General features: G+C 44.0%; 1 protein-coding gene across 4 annotated transcripts in view; it reads left to right on the top strand.

The window, feature by feature from the left end:
• Nucleotides 1-18394, top strand: part of MAP3K13 (mitogen-activated protein kinase kinase kinase 13) — a 118563-nt gene that overhangs the window by 54719 nt on the left and 45450 nt on the right. Inside the window, exon 1 of one of the 4 annotated variants that reach the window (XM_090051508.1) lies at nucleotides 3779-4002. The exons of 2 other annotated variants lie outside the window; for them this stretch is intronic. In XM_090051508.1, the coding sequence (XP_089907634.1) occupies nucleotides 3801-4002 (202 nt within the window). In that variant the 5' untranslated portion in view covers nucleotides 3779-3800. Of the gene's footprint in view, nucleotides 1-3778; nucleotides 4003-18394 lie in introns of those variants that run through there. One more of the 4 variants, XM_090051507.1, reaches the window with a different exon arrangement.

Genomic DNA, 18394 nt, shown 5'->3' with positions numbered 1-18394 from the left:
GGTTCTAAAATCTTCCTTTCCATGATAGCATGTAGATCCACTGGGAGCTGGAAGCCACTGTTGTTTTCATCACTGAACAGCTTTGACACCTGTATATCAGTTGAAAATTTGGTGCGTTTGCAGATGGGGAGGTGGGGAAAGCAGGAATTCCCAGCAGTGCTACTGGAGTTGATTACTCAGCGTTTCTGGATTCTGTTTAAATTGGAACAAGGGACTAATCTGACTGGCACAGAGCGTGACTACTTCTTACGTTCCACTACCACAAGTGTAGATTTTTTCCAGTGTCTGATATGCAATATCACCTGATCTGTAATCCTTGCCAGATCCTTCATGGTGCAGTTACTCCAGGACCCAGCAGACCAACAGAAGTTCTTGTATTTCACTGCAAGTCAGAATCTTGTTTGAAGGCAATTTAAACTTATCTAGATCAATCAATCCTCTACACCTGTGGAGAAGTGTTTGATGTCAGTGTGTGGTTGGCATCTTCAGTGAGTGTGTTGAGCTGTGAGTGCACACCTTTCCAATTGGGTAGCTACCAGTGATATTTTTTTGTAAGTGGTACATTTGCTGCTAGGAAGCTTTTCTGTGATTTCAGGCAGCCAACAGCTGCAGTATGGCCCTAGATCAGATGTCTGGTGTCTTTGACCTGTCATGATCATGAATGCTCATGACTGCTCTCCTGTGGAACGACTCCAACAAGTACACGCAGGCTGTTCATGTTTGTTGGCTTTTGACTTCCTGCAGTGCCATCGCAGCTGTCATTCACCCCCTGTTCCAGCTTTTTTGCATGAGCTAGTTCTTCCCGCACTGGGTACATACATTTGGCTGCTGAATAACAAAGTACAAATGCGGTGACTCTTCGTGTTGGTGGTTGGCTCCTTATGTTGTATTTGCAGTTTTCCTGTTCTGGGCACAAGCTGCTCGAATGCACACCTGGAAGTCATACTGTTTCAGATCTTGGGGAGTTCAATGCTTGGCTAAATGCATTCATGTGCTGTGACTGTTGTAATTTGAGAATGACCATGTATCATTGGCTATGGTACAGGTAATGGTAGGGGGAAAACAGTTGAACTGCTCTGTAAAGAGACCAGTTAGCCCACTAGTTCCCAAGTTGTGGGCCTTCAGACACTGGAGAGTTGTTTGGCCATGCCAGACTGAGTGTTCCCTCAGATCTAGGGTTCTAGATCTACATCACATTATGGTCTGTTCTAATATTACTTTTTCCTATGAGCACTTGCTATATTTGGCACAAGGATGTTATGTGATTGCAAGTAGGAGAGGTATGGGAAGATGAGACTGTGGCCTCTGAAGGTGTGTTCCACAGGTCCTGGTCTAGTTATTGACTTTGGCTGTGTATCTGGTCACTATCAGTAGCCAGATTTGGCTACAGGAAATTCTATTACCTAGGAAGTGGAGTTATGACCCTACACACTTTAAAAAAAAAAAAAAAACTTTCTGAGAGCTATAAATTCAGGAGCAGTTCTAGAGAAGAGAATGGTAGATCTGGTGCATCCAAAGTCATGTGTGTTGCAGCAGAACCTAGATATGGTACAAACTCTGTGCTACATTGGGTGTCTTGTCTCTTTGCATCTATGCTCTGGATCATGTTCTCCCCCACAGGGTAAATGCAAGGTGAAATGATTGCTTGTATACTGAATTGATATGTCCGTGATGTTTATTCAGCAGGAAATCCCTATCTAAAAGGGATTTCAGAGATGAGTACTTTTTACCCTGTTGTATAGAAATGGGTGTCCCTTTTTGGCATGGGGTAATGTTCCCATGAGAGTGACTGGTGTACTGTGATGTGGCAGTGGAGACTCCATTACACCCAGACTTCAGGATGTTCAGAATTGTTTGCACAGAAATTTTCAGTCTCTGTTGTCATTGTTGTGATTGGTAGTGGTGTTGTCATGGTTATTTTAGTGTTGTGGGCTCCAGTCAATCCTTTTGTGTTATGGAAATACAGATATGGGAGGAGTTGAATATTTATATATTCCAAGGCAGGAGGAATCTGGGAAGGTGCTCTGAGATGGTACATAGTCACCAAGCAGAAATCTGTCTAGTGCATCTTGCTTACATGCTGTGGATCAAATAGATTTGAGGTTGGGAAAGAACTAGATCTGGACAGGTTACAGGGGTGGGCTGATGGTAATAGGATGGGATACAATACTGACAAGTGCAGGGTACTACACCTAGGGAGAAAGAACCAGCAGCATACCTACAAGCTGGGGAACTCCCTTCTCATCAGTGCAGAAGCAGAAAAGGATCTTGAAGTCACTGTTGATTCCAGGATGAACGTGGGCTGCCAGTCTGAGGACACAGTCAGTAAGGCTAATCGCACCTTGTCATGCATCCACAGATACAGCACAAGAAGGTCCAAGGATGTGATCCTCTCCCTGTATGCGACACTGGTTAGGCCGCAGTTGGAGTACTGTGTCCAGTTCTGGGTACCGTGCTTCAGGAGGGATGTGGACAGCATTGAGAGAGTCTAAAGGAGGGCCAGTCACATGATTGGGGGCAGCAGGGCAGGCCCTACAAAGAGAAGCTATGGGACCTGAACCTGTTCAGCCTACACAAGCCAAGGCTGAGAGGAGATTTGATGGCCGTCTATAAACTTATGGGGGGGACCAGCGGGGAACAGGAGAGTCCCTGTTCCCCTGAGCACTACCAGGAGTAACTAGGAATAACGGCCACAAGTTGACTGAGAGTAGGTTCAGGCTAGACATCAGGAAGCACTACTTCACAGTCAGGGTGGCTAGGAGCTGGAACCAACTTCCAAGGGAAGTGGTGGTCGCTCCTACCCTGAGGGTCTTCAGAAGGAGGCTAGATAATCACCTAGCTGGGGTCGTTTGAGCCCAGTACTCTTTCCTGTCCATGGCAGGGGGTTGGACTTGATGATCTGCTCAGGTCCTTTTTGACCGTACCAACTATGAAACTATTAAACTGCTATGAAACTATGAAATTTCCCCTAGGTCAGAGTGGCTTGATTTTTCTTTTTTGTTTGAGAGTCCCTTTGTAGCATTAATCAAACATAAATCCCTGCTCATTCTCCTTGCAGTATATACTTACTTTGTGATTGTTATCCATAGAATCATAGGGAAGTGGGTCTGGAAGGGACCTCCAGAGGTCACCTAGTCCAACCCCCTGCCTGAGGCAGGATCATCCCTATCCAAACCATCCTATACAATCTATAATCTAAACTCTCCATACTTGCATACTTGCACAGAGAGCCCTGGACACATGCATACATGCACAGTTAAATTACAACAGCCAGGATTTTTAATACTGAAAGAAAATGGCTAGATATAAACCCCTTTTTCCTGGTTACTAAGTACATTTGATTCATATAACAGATGGTTGTGATTTGATATGCTTTTGTCACACAGGGCATGCAGCTAGACAGACACTTGGAAGAGAAGTGACTAAATGGAATTAGAGAATTAAGCTTCTGTCCCTTTCAGCAGAAAGGCAGCGATGATGCCTTTTGCTCGCATTGCTGTAATCTATGGTCGAGTTATTAATACATTGTTTTCATTATCAGTTCTTTCCTCTCCCCCTTCCCTGAATACCTCCCCCCAGTAAGCACCCACACACACACAGACACACACACACCCCTCCCAGCTGGTAGGGTCTGTGTCATAACCCTGAGAGGTTCCATTACAGGTCGATGATTGGTGGGCTCTGTTAATTCTGTGACCAGATTTTTCTAAAAGAAGGCAGGCCATAGCTGCCTGATGCCGATTGGCCATCCCCCTCGACTCCCCCGGCTCCCTTTCAGAGCACACACCACAGCAGGCTCCATGCTGAATCCTAAACCAGCCCAATTTACATCCATTCATGAATCCGTGACGTCAGCAAGCTGCTGTGCTCCTTTGCAGCGGGGCTGCGGGGTGGCGTGGGTGGAATTTCCTTTTCATCTTCCAAACCTTTATTTTTATTTTTTGCCTTCCATCTTTTTAAACCCAGAAAATGGAGCATCATGTGTAGGCATTCTCCATCCTTGTGAGTATTTTGCTGCATGTTTTTATCTCTGCTTGGTGTGCGTGGGGGTGTGTGTGTGTGTGTATCTGTTTGTGTGTAGAATGGCTTAATGTTACCTTCTCGCCATTGATTTCAGAAGGGCAGATGGATGGTGCATTTGTGGTAGGAAGGGACCAAAAATGATGCTGAAGGAGAGGAGGAAAGAGAAACATGAAACCATGTTTAATCCAAGAGTATGTCTTGAGCTGACAGCTCTTTTTCATATTACTTGCCTGCGTGGACATTTTTCATTTACAGTCTTGCACGTTATATCCCTTAATGCCTTTCTTTTAAAGAGGGAGGGAATTAATTTCAGCAAGGAGCAGCTGTAGGAAAAGGCAGATAGTAGGGTATACAGGGAACAACACAAAGATCACTGGAGGCAGAATAGAAGTGGGGGGAAAACCGCTTTCTTTACAGCCAGGAACAGAACAGGAGAAGCAGACCTGGCTTTTTACCTCTGAGCAATTGTAGTTGCTTTCTTCTCTATTGGATATACAAGCATTTTTGCTGTAATGTTATTCAAGTAATGGACAATTTCAGATTTATTTTTTGACAGACTGAAGTAATTTGCAATAACATGTTTTAGTACTCTGGCCCTGATTTTTATTTTTATTACTGAAAATTGCAATTCTGGGTTGTTTTGGTTTCTCATACTGACTGCACTCCATCCTTCTGACAGCCATCGAGTAACACCTTTGTTCATGCCAGGTTGTGATACTCTTGTTCACACTGAATGGTGCTTCACAGAATGAATTGTTTCACTGAAATCAAAGGTGATGCTTTGGGGGATCTGGTGATGCTGAATAAGAAAATCACAGATGGCTCTTCCTTTTCAAGTTGCTGGAAAATGGAATACCTGAAGTTTAAATCTGAAGGAAGGTTGCAAGAGCCTAACCTTTAGAGATACCAAGTTTTGCTGTAATCAGTCCTTAATATCCCTGGGGAAAGCTAGATGGACGAGTGTTCATTATTTTCCTGAAATGACTGATCAAAATGAGAATATTTGGCATGTGTGGTAAAAACTCAAAAATGCAAGTAATATAGGAAATGACTTTCTCTGCTATGCCTGGCAACCACAGATACTCCTCCTGTCTCCTGCAGAGCCTGAGCTATCCTGGATGTCATCTAGCATTGACGGTCAAGTTTCAGTTGTTTTGAAAGTTAGCTTCAATACCCTGCCTCTGTTTTTGTAGTGCTTTTATGGATAAAACATTTTTTTTTTATTTCTCGGTTGTGAAATTTTGTTCCAAGAAAGAGTGATCTGTTTGAATCTATATTGTTGGCTTTTCAAAACATCAGCAGACAATAGATCTCAGTTTTGAAAGTCAAAAGGGGACTTCTAGTTCTTGTCTCTTTGGATTTAATTTGGTGGCTTGGACTCATTTTATAGTCCATGTTCAACTTCAGGCCTCTTGTCTGATTATTTTTATGATCTGGGATGCTCCTTTGTTTCAGATTTCCTTCTGTTCCATCCTGGTCTAGCATATTCCACTCTTTATTATCTTGATTCATTTTCAACTTTGTGACCAGAATGATTAAATTATTTTTAGCCTTAAATTGTATACAAGTTCCCCTTGCTTTATGCTGTACATGCGTTCCTGGAAAACGGTGTATAACTCAAATTTGCATAAAGGGAACCCACTTTGCAATGTAACAAATAGGGATACATTCCAAGAGCTCGACTGTACTGACCCCCAGACCCATTTCTACCACTTCTACAAGACAATTCTGGTACTCACCAACAGCAAAAGTACACACGAGGACAGGGCACTATCATAATGGGGATGGCAACTACAGAAACACGTGTTGCAGACAACGAGCAAGGAGCACAAATCCATACAGGAGACTATATTTTGGTGTGAATCACTCCCACAGTGCACTGCACAAAGCAGCTGACTGTGGGCTTCGACCACACTGATCGCATAAGAGCGAATTTACCTCGCATATAACGAATTTTTGGTATAAAAAGTGTCATTGCATAAAAATGAATTTACACACACATAAAGCAAGGGAAACCTGTATTAGGCACTCTTAGTGCTTAGGTAACCTTGCTTACATTTCAAAAAGTTTTCAGAATAATTTTTTTTGGCCTCAAATTTCATGCCTAAATTTCTCTCTATTGAAATATGTTAACAAATGATAGTCCTGTGTTTGTTTCCAGTGTAGTCGAACATTTGGAGTGCCTTATTTTTAAAATGTTATAATAGTCATGGTATATTTCATTGTTAAAAATAAACTATATTTGTTAAAATGTACTTCTGTTGTAGGTATCCAGGTTGTAGCCGTATTGGTCTAAAGGCAAAAGGAATCAGAACTCGTGGTACTGGTGATATCTTTTATTAGACCAACTAAATAAAAGATATCACCTCTACCATGAGTTCTGATTCCTTCTGTTGTAGATACTGCCAGTGTAAAAATGGTATTATGACATTCCTGGTATTTATCTCAATGATTTCTATCGGAAATGTGTGAAGTTTGCTGTAATTGGACCTAAGAGGATTGCTCATGTTGTCAAGAGACTACAAGTTCCAGGCATGTTGTTTTAGGTGTATGGAATGGCTTTCAAATGGTGGAATCCTTCAATATGGATGAAATTTTGCTTTCTGGCATAGTGGTTGCACTGAATGGTATTTAATGGCAACTATTCTAACATGGCCTGCGGTCTTAAACTGTTTTTTTTCCAAATTGGTGTATCCTCTCCACTAATAAAGGTCTTATAGGACACACAAGACTCTTAACGATGCTTGTAAGTCTCCATTGCTGTCAGTGCTTTAGCAGGGTAGTAACTCATTGGCACTTTGTCGTGAAGTCTCTGGAATGGGTCTGAAAAGTAAAGCCAGAGCAGAAGGGTAGCAGGAATTTTTTGGGGTTTTTTAAAATAGACAGATATGATTCAGGGACTAGGTCTTTTGAATAAAAAGATGCTGCTTTCACATACTCCTTGAAATAGAACTGTATTTTAAACCAAAATATTGAATTTGGGAGTCACTGTTTGTAAAGGTACAGTGGCTTGAAAATGTTGAGTTTTTCAGTTCTAAATTTCAAGATATTTCTATACTATATTTTGATAGTAAAATCTGAAGAAAGTGAACTCAATGGGCAGCAATGTTACCCTGGATTTTAGAACCAGTAGATCTCATCTTCTGTCACAAAATATTTTTATTCATTTAAGTTGGTCTAATAAAAGATATCAGATTCACCCAAAGAACCTTGTCTGCCTATGTCCTTAGGCCAACATGGCTTCAACCTACACCCCTGTAAGCAGGTTTAGGTACATTCTTTGTTTTTCACTTTTTTATCATTAATCTTTAACCAGCCTGTGTGGATAGCAAAGTGTGATAACAGATACTTGAGGGAGAGTCGTATCTAGCTCAGTAAAAATTGATTAACAGCAGTGTTTCTATATTTTAGTACTAAGTCAAAATATCATAGGAGCTTTCAGTTCTACAACTGACTCTGGTCAGGGTGCTCCTTTGTCACCTACTTCTATCTTTATTTATAACATCCACCAAAAGGGCAGAGTTAGGAGTGGCTTCATGAGTTGCATTAGCAGTCCCTGCAGCAGTTGGGAAGAAGGTGGGGTAGGCAGGTGAGAAATGGATTTTCTGTTAGAAGGAGTGGATTTTTATCACAAGGCAAGCCTTGTTTCTATTATATTTTATTGGCCCAACTGTATAGGTGGGAGAGTGATTGGGCAAGCTTTTGGGCATCAAGTGCCCTTCCTCAGGTCATCTGATTTTAAAAAACCATTTTTTTGATCACCACCTTCAATAAAGTTGTATTTGCATTATCTAAACCAGGGGTGCCACATTCATCTGGCCCCCATCCCTGCCAGAGTCGGGGCAAAAGTCTGTGGGCCAAATGATCTGGCTCTTAGAGAAGAGAGAGTAAGAACTGGTAGTAGTCTGGGCAGAGGAGTTTTTCTGTACGTGTGGGATTCATCTGAATCCTAAACAGTGGTAGCATGGCCTAGTGGGCTAAGCAAAGTGTTTAGGCCTCACAGATTTTAATTCCACCACTGATACCATCTGCTGCTTAGTAGATAGGCTGCTAAGTGTGTCACTGTGTCTTTTTCACGTCAGGGAATAATTCTTTCCTTCCTCGTAGAAGTGTTGTGGTGATTAAAATGAAAAATGCTAATAAATGCTGAGTAGAATTACAGCAAAGAACATCCAGATGGAGTTCTCGAGTGTTCCCACACTCCTTTTGTTCAGCGCTGCTGTCTTCTCTGTGTCCCTATAAACCTACTGTTAATGTAAGCAGCCCCCAGTGGGACTGGAACGCCCTCCAGCAACGAAAGTCTACCCTTGTATAACACTTAAAACTTATGACTTTGAGTTTAGTGCACTCTGCAAATATGACCTTAGTGGAGTCTCTTTTAGAAATGAGGGTGGACACAAGTGGATTCATCTGCAACAAGGAACAGTTGAATGCCTAACCAAACCCATTGTGAAGGCTGCCTTTCCACTTGTTCCACCTTCTGATGAAGCCCTTCATTATGTCACCTGCACAATGCTAATGCCAGTTGTGCAGCACATGATACCAGTGAGGTCTGCTGGATAGCAGATTAATTAGGTTCAGCATAAAGTTTAGAATTGATACTGAGCAGTAGTGTAATGAAGGGAGATGAAGGGGAGCAACGACCCCAGGGGTCAGTGACTGTAATGTTAGACCGGGGGCGCCGCCAGTGACACTGTCCTGTGCCTTGCCACTGCCCAGGGTGTCCAGGAGTCACGTTACACCTCTGGTACTGAGCGATTGCTCCACATATCGCTTTCCTTCTGCATTAGTGCCAGTATTCTCTTATACATGGCAATGAGATAATACTGTTGGTCATCTCTGTTGGTCACCTCCAGGTTCTGTGGCAGACCAGTAGATGGTTTTTTGAAGCTGGTTGTAAGAGGGAAAGACATTTAGTAAGTATCAAATGTATCGCTTTTGCTTCAGGAGGCCTTGTTCTTTTCCCTGTTTATAATTTTACAGTGGTTGCACATCAAAAAAAAAAGAAAAAAATTCCCCCCACTGGAACTACCTGAGTTCATATCAAGAGGGATAGAAGGAAGGAAATTGCATGAATTAAATCTGTAAAAACTGACTGAAATCTCTTTGGGAGGAACCATACTTGGTGACTAAATGACCAGAAAATATAGTTGTCTTTGTTCCTCATTGCTTCTTGGGATATTTATTATATAATGCAAGGGTGTTCAGCTTGTTTGGTCCCATAGGCCTGCTCTGGATGACAGGGCTTCTTGTAGGCCAGATGACTGTCCTCTGATGGTGATGGCATACGAGCACAATTCCAGAACCCAGGGGGGAGCCCTGCGCCTACTGAACTCTCCGCCCTTTTTTCTCTGTGACCAATTTTAGTGGCCAAATCCGACTAAAAACTGCAAATTTGTTGGGGCGAGCCTCGAGGGTCTCAGTGTAACCACTCACAGGCCTCATATAGCCTATGGGCCTCCGGTTGGACAGTCTAGATATAAGACAGTGTACCTGTTACAATGCTCAGCATGTAGGATCTCAAAGAGTGTTACAGAGAATGCAGACATCTTGGTCTTCACTTTAAAGATTCGGAAATAGAGGTGAAGTGACTTGAGCTCAAAGTCATACCGAAGTTCAATGGCAGAAAGAGAAGGAGAGCCCAGACCTCCTGACATCCAATGCCAGAAACCTGACAAGAGCATGAAAATATGCTTTGCTTTCAGTCTCTGCTATCATTAATGTATGCAGCTTAATGAATCAGTGTGTTTTTGGCAAGCTCGGTAAGACCCATAGATAATTTGGAGGGTAAATTGGGCCATATAGTTCAGAGTGTGTTTTTGTATCTACAGAAATCCATGTTTATATGCATGTAAATAGGAGGTGTCCATGTACTGCCATGTATATCAGAACTGATCTTCCTGGTAATTCACACATGGAAAGCTAGGTCCCTATACATTGGGAATTCTTCTCCAATATTAATATTTGGAGACTTCTTTGATAAATCAGGTCAAATATAACACACACATCTGTTACATATCTCTTCCAACTTGTTCTGCTGGAACTGGAAAGAAAACATTATCTCCAAGGTAGCTCTTTTATGAATAAAAGCGTGAAAGGAATGGAAGCATATGCACACTGTAGGGAAAGGAAACCTAATTCTGTCTTTTGAAAGCATGTAGAAGATATCTTTGGGTATATACAGGCTTTTTTAGCAGATTTGTGAATGCACAGATTTCTCTGTGTTGTCTTCTCTAGCCAGGGGTGGGAGTGGTGGTGGCCCTCTTCCTGGTGTCTCTTGAGCATATATTAATAGACTTTACAGAAGAAGGAGATTGTGTATTGTGGTCCTCCTGCTTTACCTGTGGCAGGTTAAGATGTTATGTCTTGTGTTGTGTCAGGGTTCAGTGTGAGATTTTCCTAATTGGTTAGACCAGGGTTTTCCAACCTGTTGCCTTCAGACCCCTGTGGGTCCACAGACTATGTCTAAGGGGTCTGTGAAAGATGACTATGAGCAATCAAATGTATGTGAATACCCACACTTAGGGTCTGCACCTCCATCTGAAAATTTTTGAGGGTCCTCAAATGAAAAAACGTTGAAAACCACTGGGTTAGATGATGGATTTCTATGGGATGGTTTGGATAGGGATGATCTTGCCTTGGGCAGGGGGTTGGAGTAGATGACCTCCGGAGGTCCCTTTCATTCCTGCTTCTCTATGATTCTTCTTATTGAATGGGTTAAAAGAGGTCATGCTGAACTCAGATTCTTTGATATTTTTTTTTCATTGAATTTCTGGACTTTTGTAGTGATTGCCATCTTAAAATGCTTTGCAGATGTTCAAGGAATCAAAACTCGTGGAAGCGGTAATATCTTGCAGATGTTCATTCATTCTTAAAATAACCCAGGAGGAAGGTGTAATGTTTATCTCATATATTACTGGGTAGAGAAAATGACAAAATATATTGTATGGGGTAGAGTTAGTCTCATTCCTTGTTCTCATGTTTTAATGTCATTGCATCAAGGGGGCACCAGGGTTGATGTACATCTTCTTGAAGAATTTTTTCTGTGCAGTAACCTGTTTCACATGAAACACTCTTGGTCTTAACTGTGGAAAGGAAAGGGTGACATTTTGAGGCTTGGGAAGGGAGTTGCCATAGACCAGCATGATAACATTGTGAAGTACAACAGGGCGGTCCAACTTCCAAGTGGCTGGGTGGGCACTTCCTCACTATGCTGCATCCTGAGTGCTCTCCGATATACCCTGCCTCCCCTTCTGCTCTCTACAGGTTTTCCCATGAGATGAAGACATGCGGCAGAAGCTGGGCAGGAAGGGGGAGCCCTGAGACCCTGGCTACTGCTGCTGTTGCACCTGGAGCAACAGAGCAACAGTGACTGGATGGGAGTGTGGACACTGAGTGCAATCCACAGGCCACTGGTTAGACAGCTCTGAAATGCAGAATTGAGTGTTAGAGGATTTTTCATATAATGGAGGCAGCTGGGGAAAAGGCGAGGAGAGACACAAAGGGCAAACCCGAGTTCAGCCCAGCTTCAAGCAAAGAATAAGCCATGTGAAAAATGAACAAAGATTTATATCCCCAAGAAGGTGGTCCCATCTTTTCCCCTCAGGAGGTGTTTTAGTAGATATTATGCAGCATCATTTGTTTTCTGTGGCAATGGGTTATGCAATTGTAGGGGAACAGGAATGCAAAACCCTGGAAGAAAAGAGCAGCGTTTCAGCAGATCCAAAAATACCTTATACACTGGCAGCAGAAACATTTATATGCATAGTGCTTACATAATAGCTTGTTTTCTACTTCTTGTTCCCCAAACTGCTGCGTGTAAGGATGATCAGACTAGCAGGTGTCAGACAGCTCAATCTAGTTCCCATTGGCTACAATGGGAGCCGGATCAGCCTTGATCCAAGTTATTCATAAGGATGATTTTGGTTTGTATTCTCCTCAGTATCAGAGAGAAGGCTGATACTTGCTTTTCTATCCAGCTTAGCTATTCACATTCTCCTGTAATCTGAGGCCAGCAGCATGGGGTTTACTTTAGAGCATTGGCTTTATCATTATGGATGTGATGAAATTCAGCTCTCTGGAGAGAGCAAACATACAGCCTAGGCACCTTCTGAATCTCATAGAATCATAGAAAATGAGGGTTGGAAGGGACCTTAGGAGGTTGCATCTAGTCCAACCCCCTGCTCAAAGCAGGACCATCCCCAACAAGATCATCCCAGCCAAAGCTGTCTAGCTGCATTTTAAAAATCTCCAAGGATGGAGTTTCCACCACCTCTCTGGGTAACCTGTTTCAGTACTTCACCCTTCTAGTGAGAGAGTTTTTCCTAATATTCAACCTAAACCTCCCTTGCCGCAACTTGATTCCATTGTTCCTTGTTCTCTCATCTGCCATCATTGAAAACAGTCCAGCTCCATCTTCTTTGCAACCCACCTTCAAGGAGTTGAAGGCTACTATCAAATCCCCCCTCAGTCTTCTCTTTTGCAGACTCAGTAAGCCTAGTTCCCTCAGCCTTTCTTCAGAAGTCATGTGCCCCAGCCCCTGAACCATTTTCATTTCCCATGTTGGACCTTGTTTGGATTACAAGGGGTGCATAATAAACCTTGCGGTGGCCCTCTGCACAGGCATGGATTTCAGCCAGTTTCTCATTTGCTTGTCTAATTTGTATTAATATTCATAGAACAAGTTCAGCCAAGAAGCACAAAGTGAGCAGTGTTTTGGCCACCAGCACCATTGCAATGCATCTTTGGCTGTTGCCAATAAATTCTGTAGCACAGTATCTCCAATGCGGAGGTTCCAAATGAATGATGTAGGTCAGGGGTGTCAAACATACAATCCATGGCCCAAAGAATCATTTTGTCTGGCCTGCTAGTAGTCTGATGGGCTGCTGGAAGTTTGGGGGGCATGGCATACCACAGAATTTGGGGTCCCTGGACCCCGATGGGTATGGCCATCAACAGCAGCCTCCCAGACTCGTGCCTCCACCCAAATGTAGCCTCGCCTTGGACCCATGCTGCCACCCAAATCTAGCCCTGTGCCACTGCCCATTCCCAAACCCCACTACTACCTGGGAGGAACCCATGCAGTTCAGATCCTCCCCGGGGCCCAGGGTGAAACCTGGGCATCCCTGTTAGCTGGGACAATAATGATTGTATAAATAGATGAACAAACATTTCCAGCATGTAACTGCATGCAGGCTCTTGCGTGTTTAATGATTGAGGCTGTTTAAGTCCCTGCACTACCCTTTGAATGCGTAGAGCCAGAACAACCACTGTCCTATAGCTCAAAAATGGTTGTGCTGCCAGCAGCAATTCATCAGCTTGTAAATATTATTCTTGTATTCATTTTACAAAGCATTAAATAAAATATAGTCAAGTCATACACTATTGTGGCTCAATAGAAATAATCTTGTTGTAGTTTAGCAAGCGTGGAGACCAGGTTTGATGGGTACCAACAGTCAATATTACATTAGATCATTTTTTTCCAAAATAAATCTATTGGTTTTATGCAAGATGAAGCGGGAAGAGTGTGTGTGTAAAGAGTTCAACCATATTCATATCAGACTTTTGGTATACTAAAGAGAAAAGCCTGAGGTGAAATCTCCCTTGGGACCTTCAGACAAAGTTTCCTTAGTTCCTTGGAGATTTTTAAAATGCGGCTAGACAGCTTTGGCTGGGATGATCTTGTTGGGGATGGTCCTGCTTTGAGCAGGGGGTCGGACTAGATGCAACCTCCTAAGGTCCCTTCCAACCCTCATTTTCTATGGTTCTGTGAGATTCAAAAGGTTTTATGTTTTATGGGTCTGTACCAGTGTTTTGGTATTGTGTAAGTGGTAAATGAATATAGAGCCTGATCGGCTCTCTTCCTGAACACTTGTACCAGGAAGTAGAGTAAGACAGGGGTCAGCAACCTGCAGCCTGGATCTGCCTTGTGGCAGCACAGGAGATCAATACACAGCTTGTCTTGGTATGTCCTTCTCTGCTCTGCACCAAGCCATTGATCCCCTCCATGGCTCCTTCCCCTGTGCTGTCCCCATTCTTGTTCTTGCTCATTCCCTGCGGCACGTGCTGCTTACCATCTCTACCAAATTTGCCCCTCCCTGCACTTGTTGGGGATGTGGCCTGTGGCAACAGGAGGCATTAGTGGCCCATGGTGGCAGATGAGTCACGAACAGTGGCTTGCTGCTTTAGAGGGAACAAAGCACCACCACTACTTCCAGTGAGCACTTATATCCCTGCTCCCCATGTTCTGCTAGGGGAGAAGATGCACCTTTTTTTCACCACTACCAGCCCGTAGTTGGGCATATGCTTTACCAGGTACAGACCTACTGCTGTTTATTCGTTCCCTGCTATGCTATGTATTTTTTCCCCCTTCTCAATTCGTTGTTGCTTATTTGGATGGATAAGGAGCACAGCAAGGCACCTGTCCCATCATGTGTGCTCAAAATAGACATTTAATCTACAAACAAACCGAAATAAACTCCCAAGCCCTGGCTGAAACCACAGAGAGCAGGAGGAGCACCCAGCCCTTCCCTACACTGTACTCTTCAGGCAGCATCTCCAAATCCAAAAACCCCTGTGAAGGAGGGGCCTTGCAGCATTCCCAGAGGTCAGCACAGCCATGCTATTTCAAACCAAAGGGTGGGAGTGAGTGCCAATGCTCTGAGGCATTCAGAGGGGGTGCCCTGGCAGCAGGCCTCTCTCTTGGACACCGAAGGAGCTCCCAATCTGAATTTTAGCAGTATGAGACAGGTATAGAAGGCCTCGTCTCCTGCCACATTGAGCTTTTTACAGGCCAATATCTGAAACTGCCTGGAGTCAACAGGCAGCTGGAGCAGGTGATTGAACTCTAGGACGATATACTGAAGGGGGAGGTTACTACACTCGACCAGGAGGTCACTGCATTTAGCTTCAGCTTCCGGATGGACTGGAAGTACAACCCTAAGTCAACAGCATGGCGGGCAACTCATCTTGAGGGAATACGCACATGAATCGCAGTAGCAAGTTACATGGCAGAAAGATACAGCTGCCTGACTAAACGTAACACAGCTGGGGTGTAACGGAGCACATTTGGGCTAATGGGGGAGGTCAGGAAATAACAGGTTCAGGCACAAGTGATGATTGTACTGGGCACATGTCCTCACTCAGATGGAGCAGATGTAGTATTTGCTACAACTCTGACTACTACAGCATTTATACACATACTTTTCTGTCCTGCAACACACCAGTGATCCTCCGCTTCGGAGCAGACTCAATTAATGTGGGATGACAAGGTCCAATGATCACAAACTCCTGCAAGACCGTTTTAGGCTGGAACATAAGGAAAAACGTCTTTACTGTCTGAGCCCCCAAGGCCTGGAACCAGTGGCAATGTGTAGGGGGTGCACAGAGGTGCATGTGCACCCCCTGACTACAGTGTTCCCAGGCAAATGGGGCAGGTGAGAGAGCTGGTGCCTCCCCGAGAGTGCCGGCCAGGGAGTGCAGCAGGAGTAGCGGCCCCTTCGCGGCTGATCCCGCTGACCCAGAAGTGCCTGCGGGATCAGCTGCAGGGAGACCTCCCTTCCCCAGTCACTAACTGTCCGCTGGGGGGTGAAAGTGCCCTGCCTGACTTAGGAGGCACCAGATGCCCATGCCTGGAACAGACTCCCCACAGATGTGGTGCAAGCACCTACTCTGGACATTTTAAAGAAATATTTGGACACTTATCTTCCTGGGATCCTTTGACCCTAGCTGACTTCCTGCCCGAGGCTGGACCCGATGATCTTGCGAGGTCCCTTCCAGGCCTCGTGTCTATGAAATCTGTTAATCAAGTCTGCTCTGCATGCAAGCTGAGGCGAACTGTGCGTTGCCACGTGCAATTGTATAAGTGGCGAAATGCGTGTCAGTGTGCAGAAAATGGCAGTGGCAACCTCCAATGTGTTTTAGTTCAAAAGCACTCCGCCGCCATTTTCTCAGTGCTGATATGCATTTCGCCACTCACACAACTGTAAGCATAACAGCACTGGGTGCTTTTATGTGTAAAAATGCCCCTAGTGTCTGTCTACCAGCCACTTGTGTTCTCCAGTGTCATTAATGTGAGCTGGAGGAATTTTGAGGAGTGCCCTCAGTTCCTTTATACGTTTAGAAGTGCCAGGATAAGGGTACTTGTGATCGTCTAATGTCAGGTGTGGTTTTTAAAGGACATTACTTCAAGATACACAGAATATTTTCTTGGTTTCAAGAAGTTGAATGGGTGGGTTTGCACTCAAAGGAGCCTCTACAATATACCCATATTATGTTTGTAGGACACGATGGGGTTTGTGTTTTATTGCTGTCTTTTTTTAGCACAGCTTCTAAAAGGGAGAGGATTCCTTATGGTCTGTGGATGGCATTTGCCTGGTTGTGCTGTGCACTCGTACCAGATTACTGCTCTTGTCATCCCAAAGCCTGGTATGTTTGGCTTCTGAAGGCAGTTGGGGTATGTGGCTACTGTAAAATGTGCACCCCTGTGCATGTGTGTGAGAAGCACATTTATGAGATGGAAGCTTCCCAGAGCAGGGGTGGGATCTGGCTCTTGGGTTTTTCCCAAATATGAATTGGAAGATTAACTCTTTGATTTCTTTGTAGCTGAGCTGCCTTGTCTAATGCTTTTAACTGCAGATAAGGCCACCTAATGTGCTCAGAGAGATCCAGTCCGACTTTTCCATAAACAGAGGTGCCTGTTGTGTTCATGCTGAGTTCCTGTGGTTGGGATGGAGGAAGGTGTGTTTGGGGGAATGGGGAGAATTTCCAGTAGCTTGTGCTCCTACAGGATCATGCAGTGTTTCAGAAACTGCCTTGTAGACTTAAAATACCTTCCTGCTTAGCTGCAGAGAATAAGTACAGTTGGATTAAAATAGCCTAGTTGAGATCAGAGGTTCTGTCTTGCAATCTGCTGCTGCTGTAGCAGGCGGTGAAATCAGAAGAGCCTGAACAGACGCAGAGTCCTCCCTCACACTTGCCCACAGCTCAGAGCGGCTGTCTTGAAGACTGTTACTGCAGAAGCATTGTTCAGAGCTAAACACCAGAACACCCCCTGATTAGGCTGCCTTGTGTAATGGTTCAGAGTACCCTACCCTGCTGCAGTATGATTGGCACAAAAATCAGGTTCACATTATTTGCAGACCACTTAGCAGCATGGGCTAGCAAAGATATGCATTTCTTTTGCCTTTCTCACCTATGCAGATGAACAAGTCTTCAGACTGAGGCTAGGCCGAGGCAAACTAGTGATAACCTCGATAGATCAACATAGTGGTTGTCAACTTTTTTAGAATCAGGGCACCCCTTCCTAATTCTTCTGAATTGGGTAGCACACTGGTTGAGAACCACTGTTGCCCTGCCTCTGCTTACCAGGTACCTCCATATTCAACAAGAAGTTTACCAGACTGTCAGCATTTTCCTTTTCCCACAGCAGCAGTGCAGTTGTTGACTCCTGTCCCCATTCATTTAAAAAAAACCCCCAAAACAGCGCCCCTCCCTTGACAGGTTTGATTTTTCTATCATCTACACAAGAAATTCTTAGTTAGTTGCAGTGAAATTACTCCTGATGTATACTGCACTAGCTGAGACAAGAATGAATCCTAGACAGCAAAATAAAATGAAGCTATTCTACTTTTTCTCTTTGTGAGAGATTTCCGTGGATATGAATGGGATTCATGAGTGACTGGTGCCTCCCGAATCTTGGTGGGGGCACCCACAGAAGCCACCAACGGCGGCGGACCTGTCATGGGGGGGACCAGCCCTACCCGCAGCATCAGTGTTGGCCATCAGGGCTGGTACGTGCACCCCCTACAAGTCACCTATGAGGGGATTGTTGTGAGTGAAATAAGGGTAAAATACTGAATTAAATTAATTTAAAATGCCCTGATTTGTCCTAGATTGTGGAATACATGTTTCAGCTCTTGGATTTACAGAAAGAAAGAGTTTGTGTGACCTCTTTAGAAAGGTTGACTGTGTTTGTGTGGGAACAAGTTTTGCTATACTAAACATTAATGAGAGCTCTTGATCAATTGATTGATCGATCGATCTATCACATAAGGATACAAATACCAGGTGCTCTATCAGCAGATCAGTGCATACTTCTGTTTTTAGGGCACCTTTCTCTAGTGGGGTGCTGCGGCTATTGCAGACAGGTTATGACAGGAAAACCTGTTTCCCCACATTCTGCCCCACCACATATTCCTCCTGGAAACAGAGGTGCATGGGACAGTTTTACCTGTTCTGAGCACCTGTTTCTGGGAGACACTGGGCGCGTCTACACATTCATTAATGCTCTTTTGCTAATGCGCATTAAATTGAGAACCTCCATTGTGAGGTATTAGAAAAAGGCACATTAGCCTATTTTAATGCACATTAG

Source organism: Crocodylus siamensis, chromosome 6, assembly GCF_052110815.1.
Source record: "Crocodylus siamensis isolate JL-2025a chromosome 6, ASM5211081v1, whole genome shotgun sequence".
Lineage (NCBI taxonomy): Eukaryota > Metazoa > Chordata > Crocodylia > Crocodylidae > Crocodylus > Crocodylus siamensis.
The sequence above is the reverse complement of the archived record's forward strand: the minus strand, read 5'-3'. Positions and strand labels throughout refer to the sequence as shown.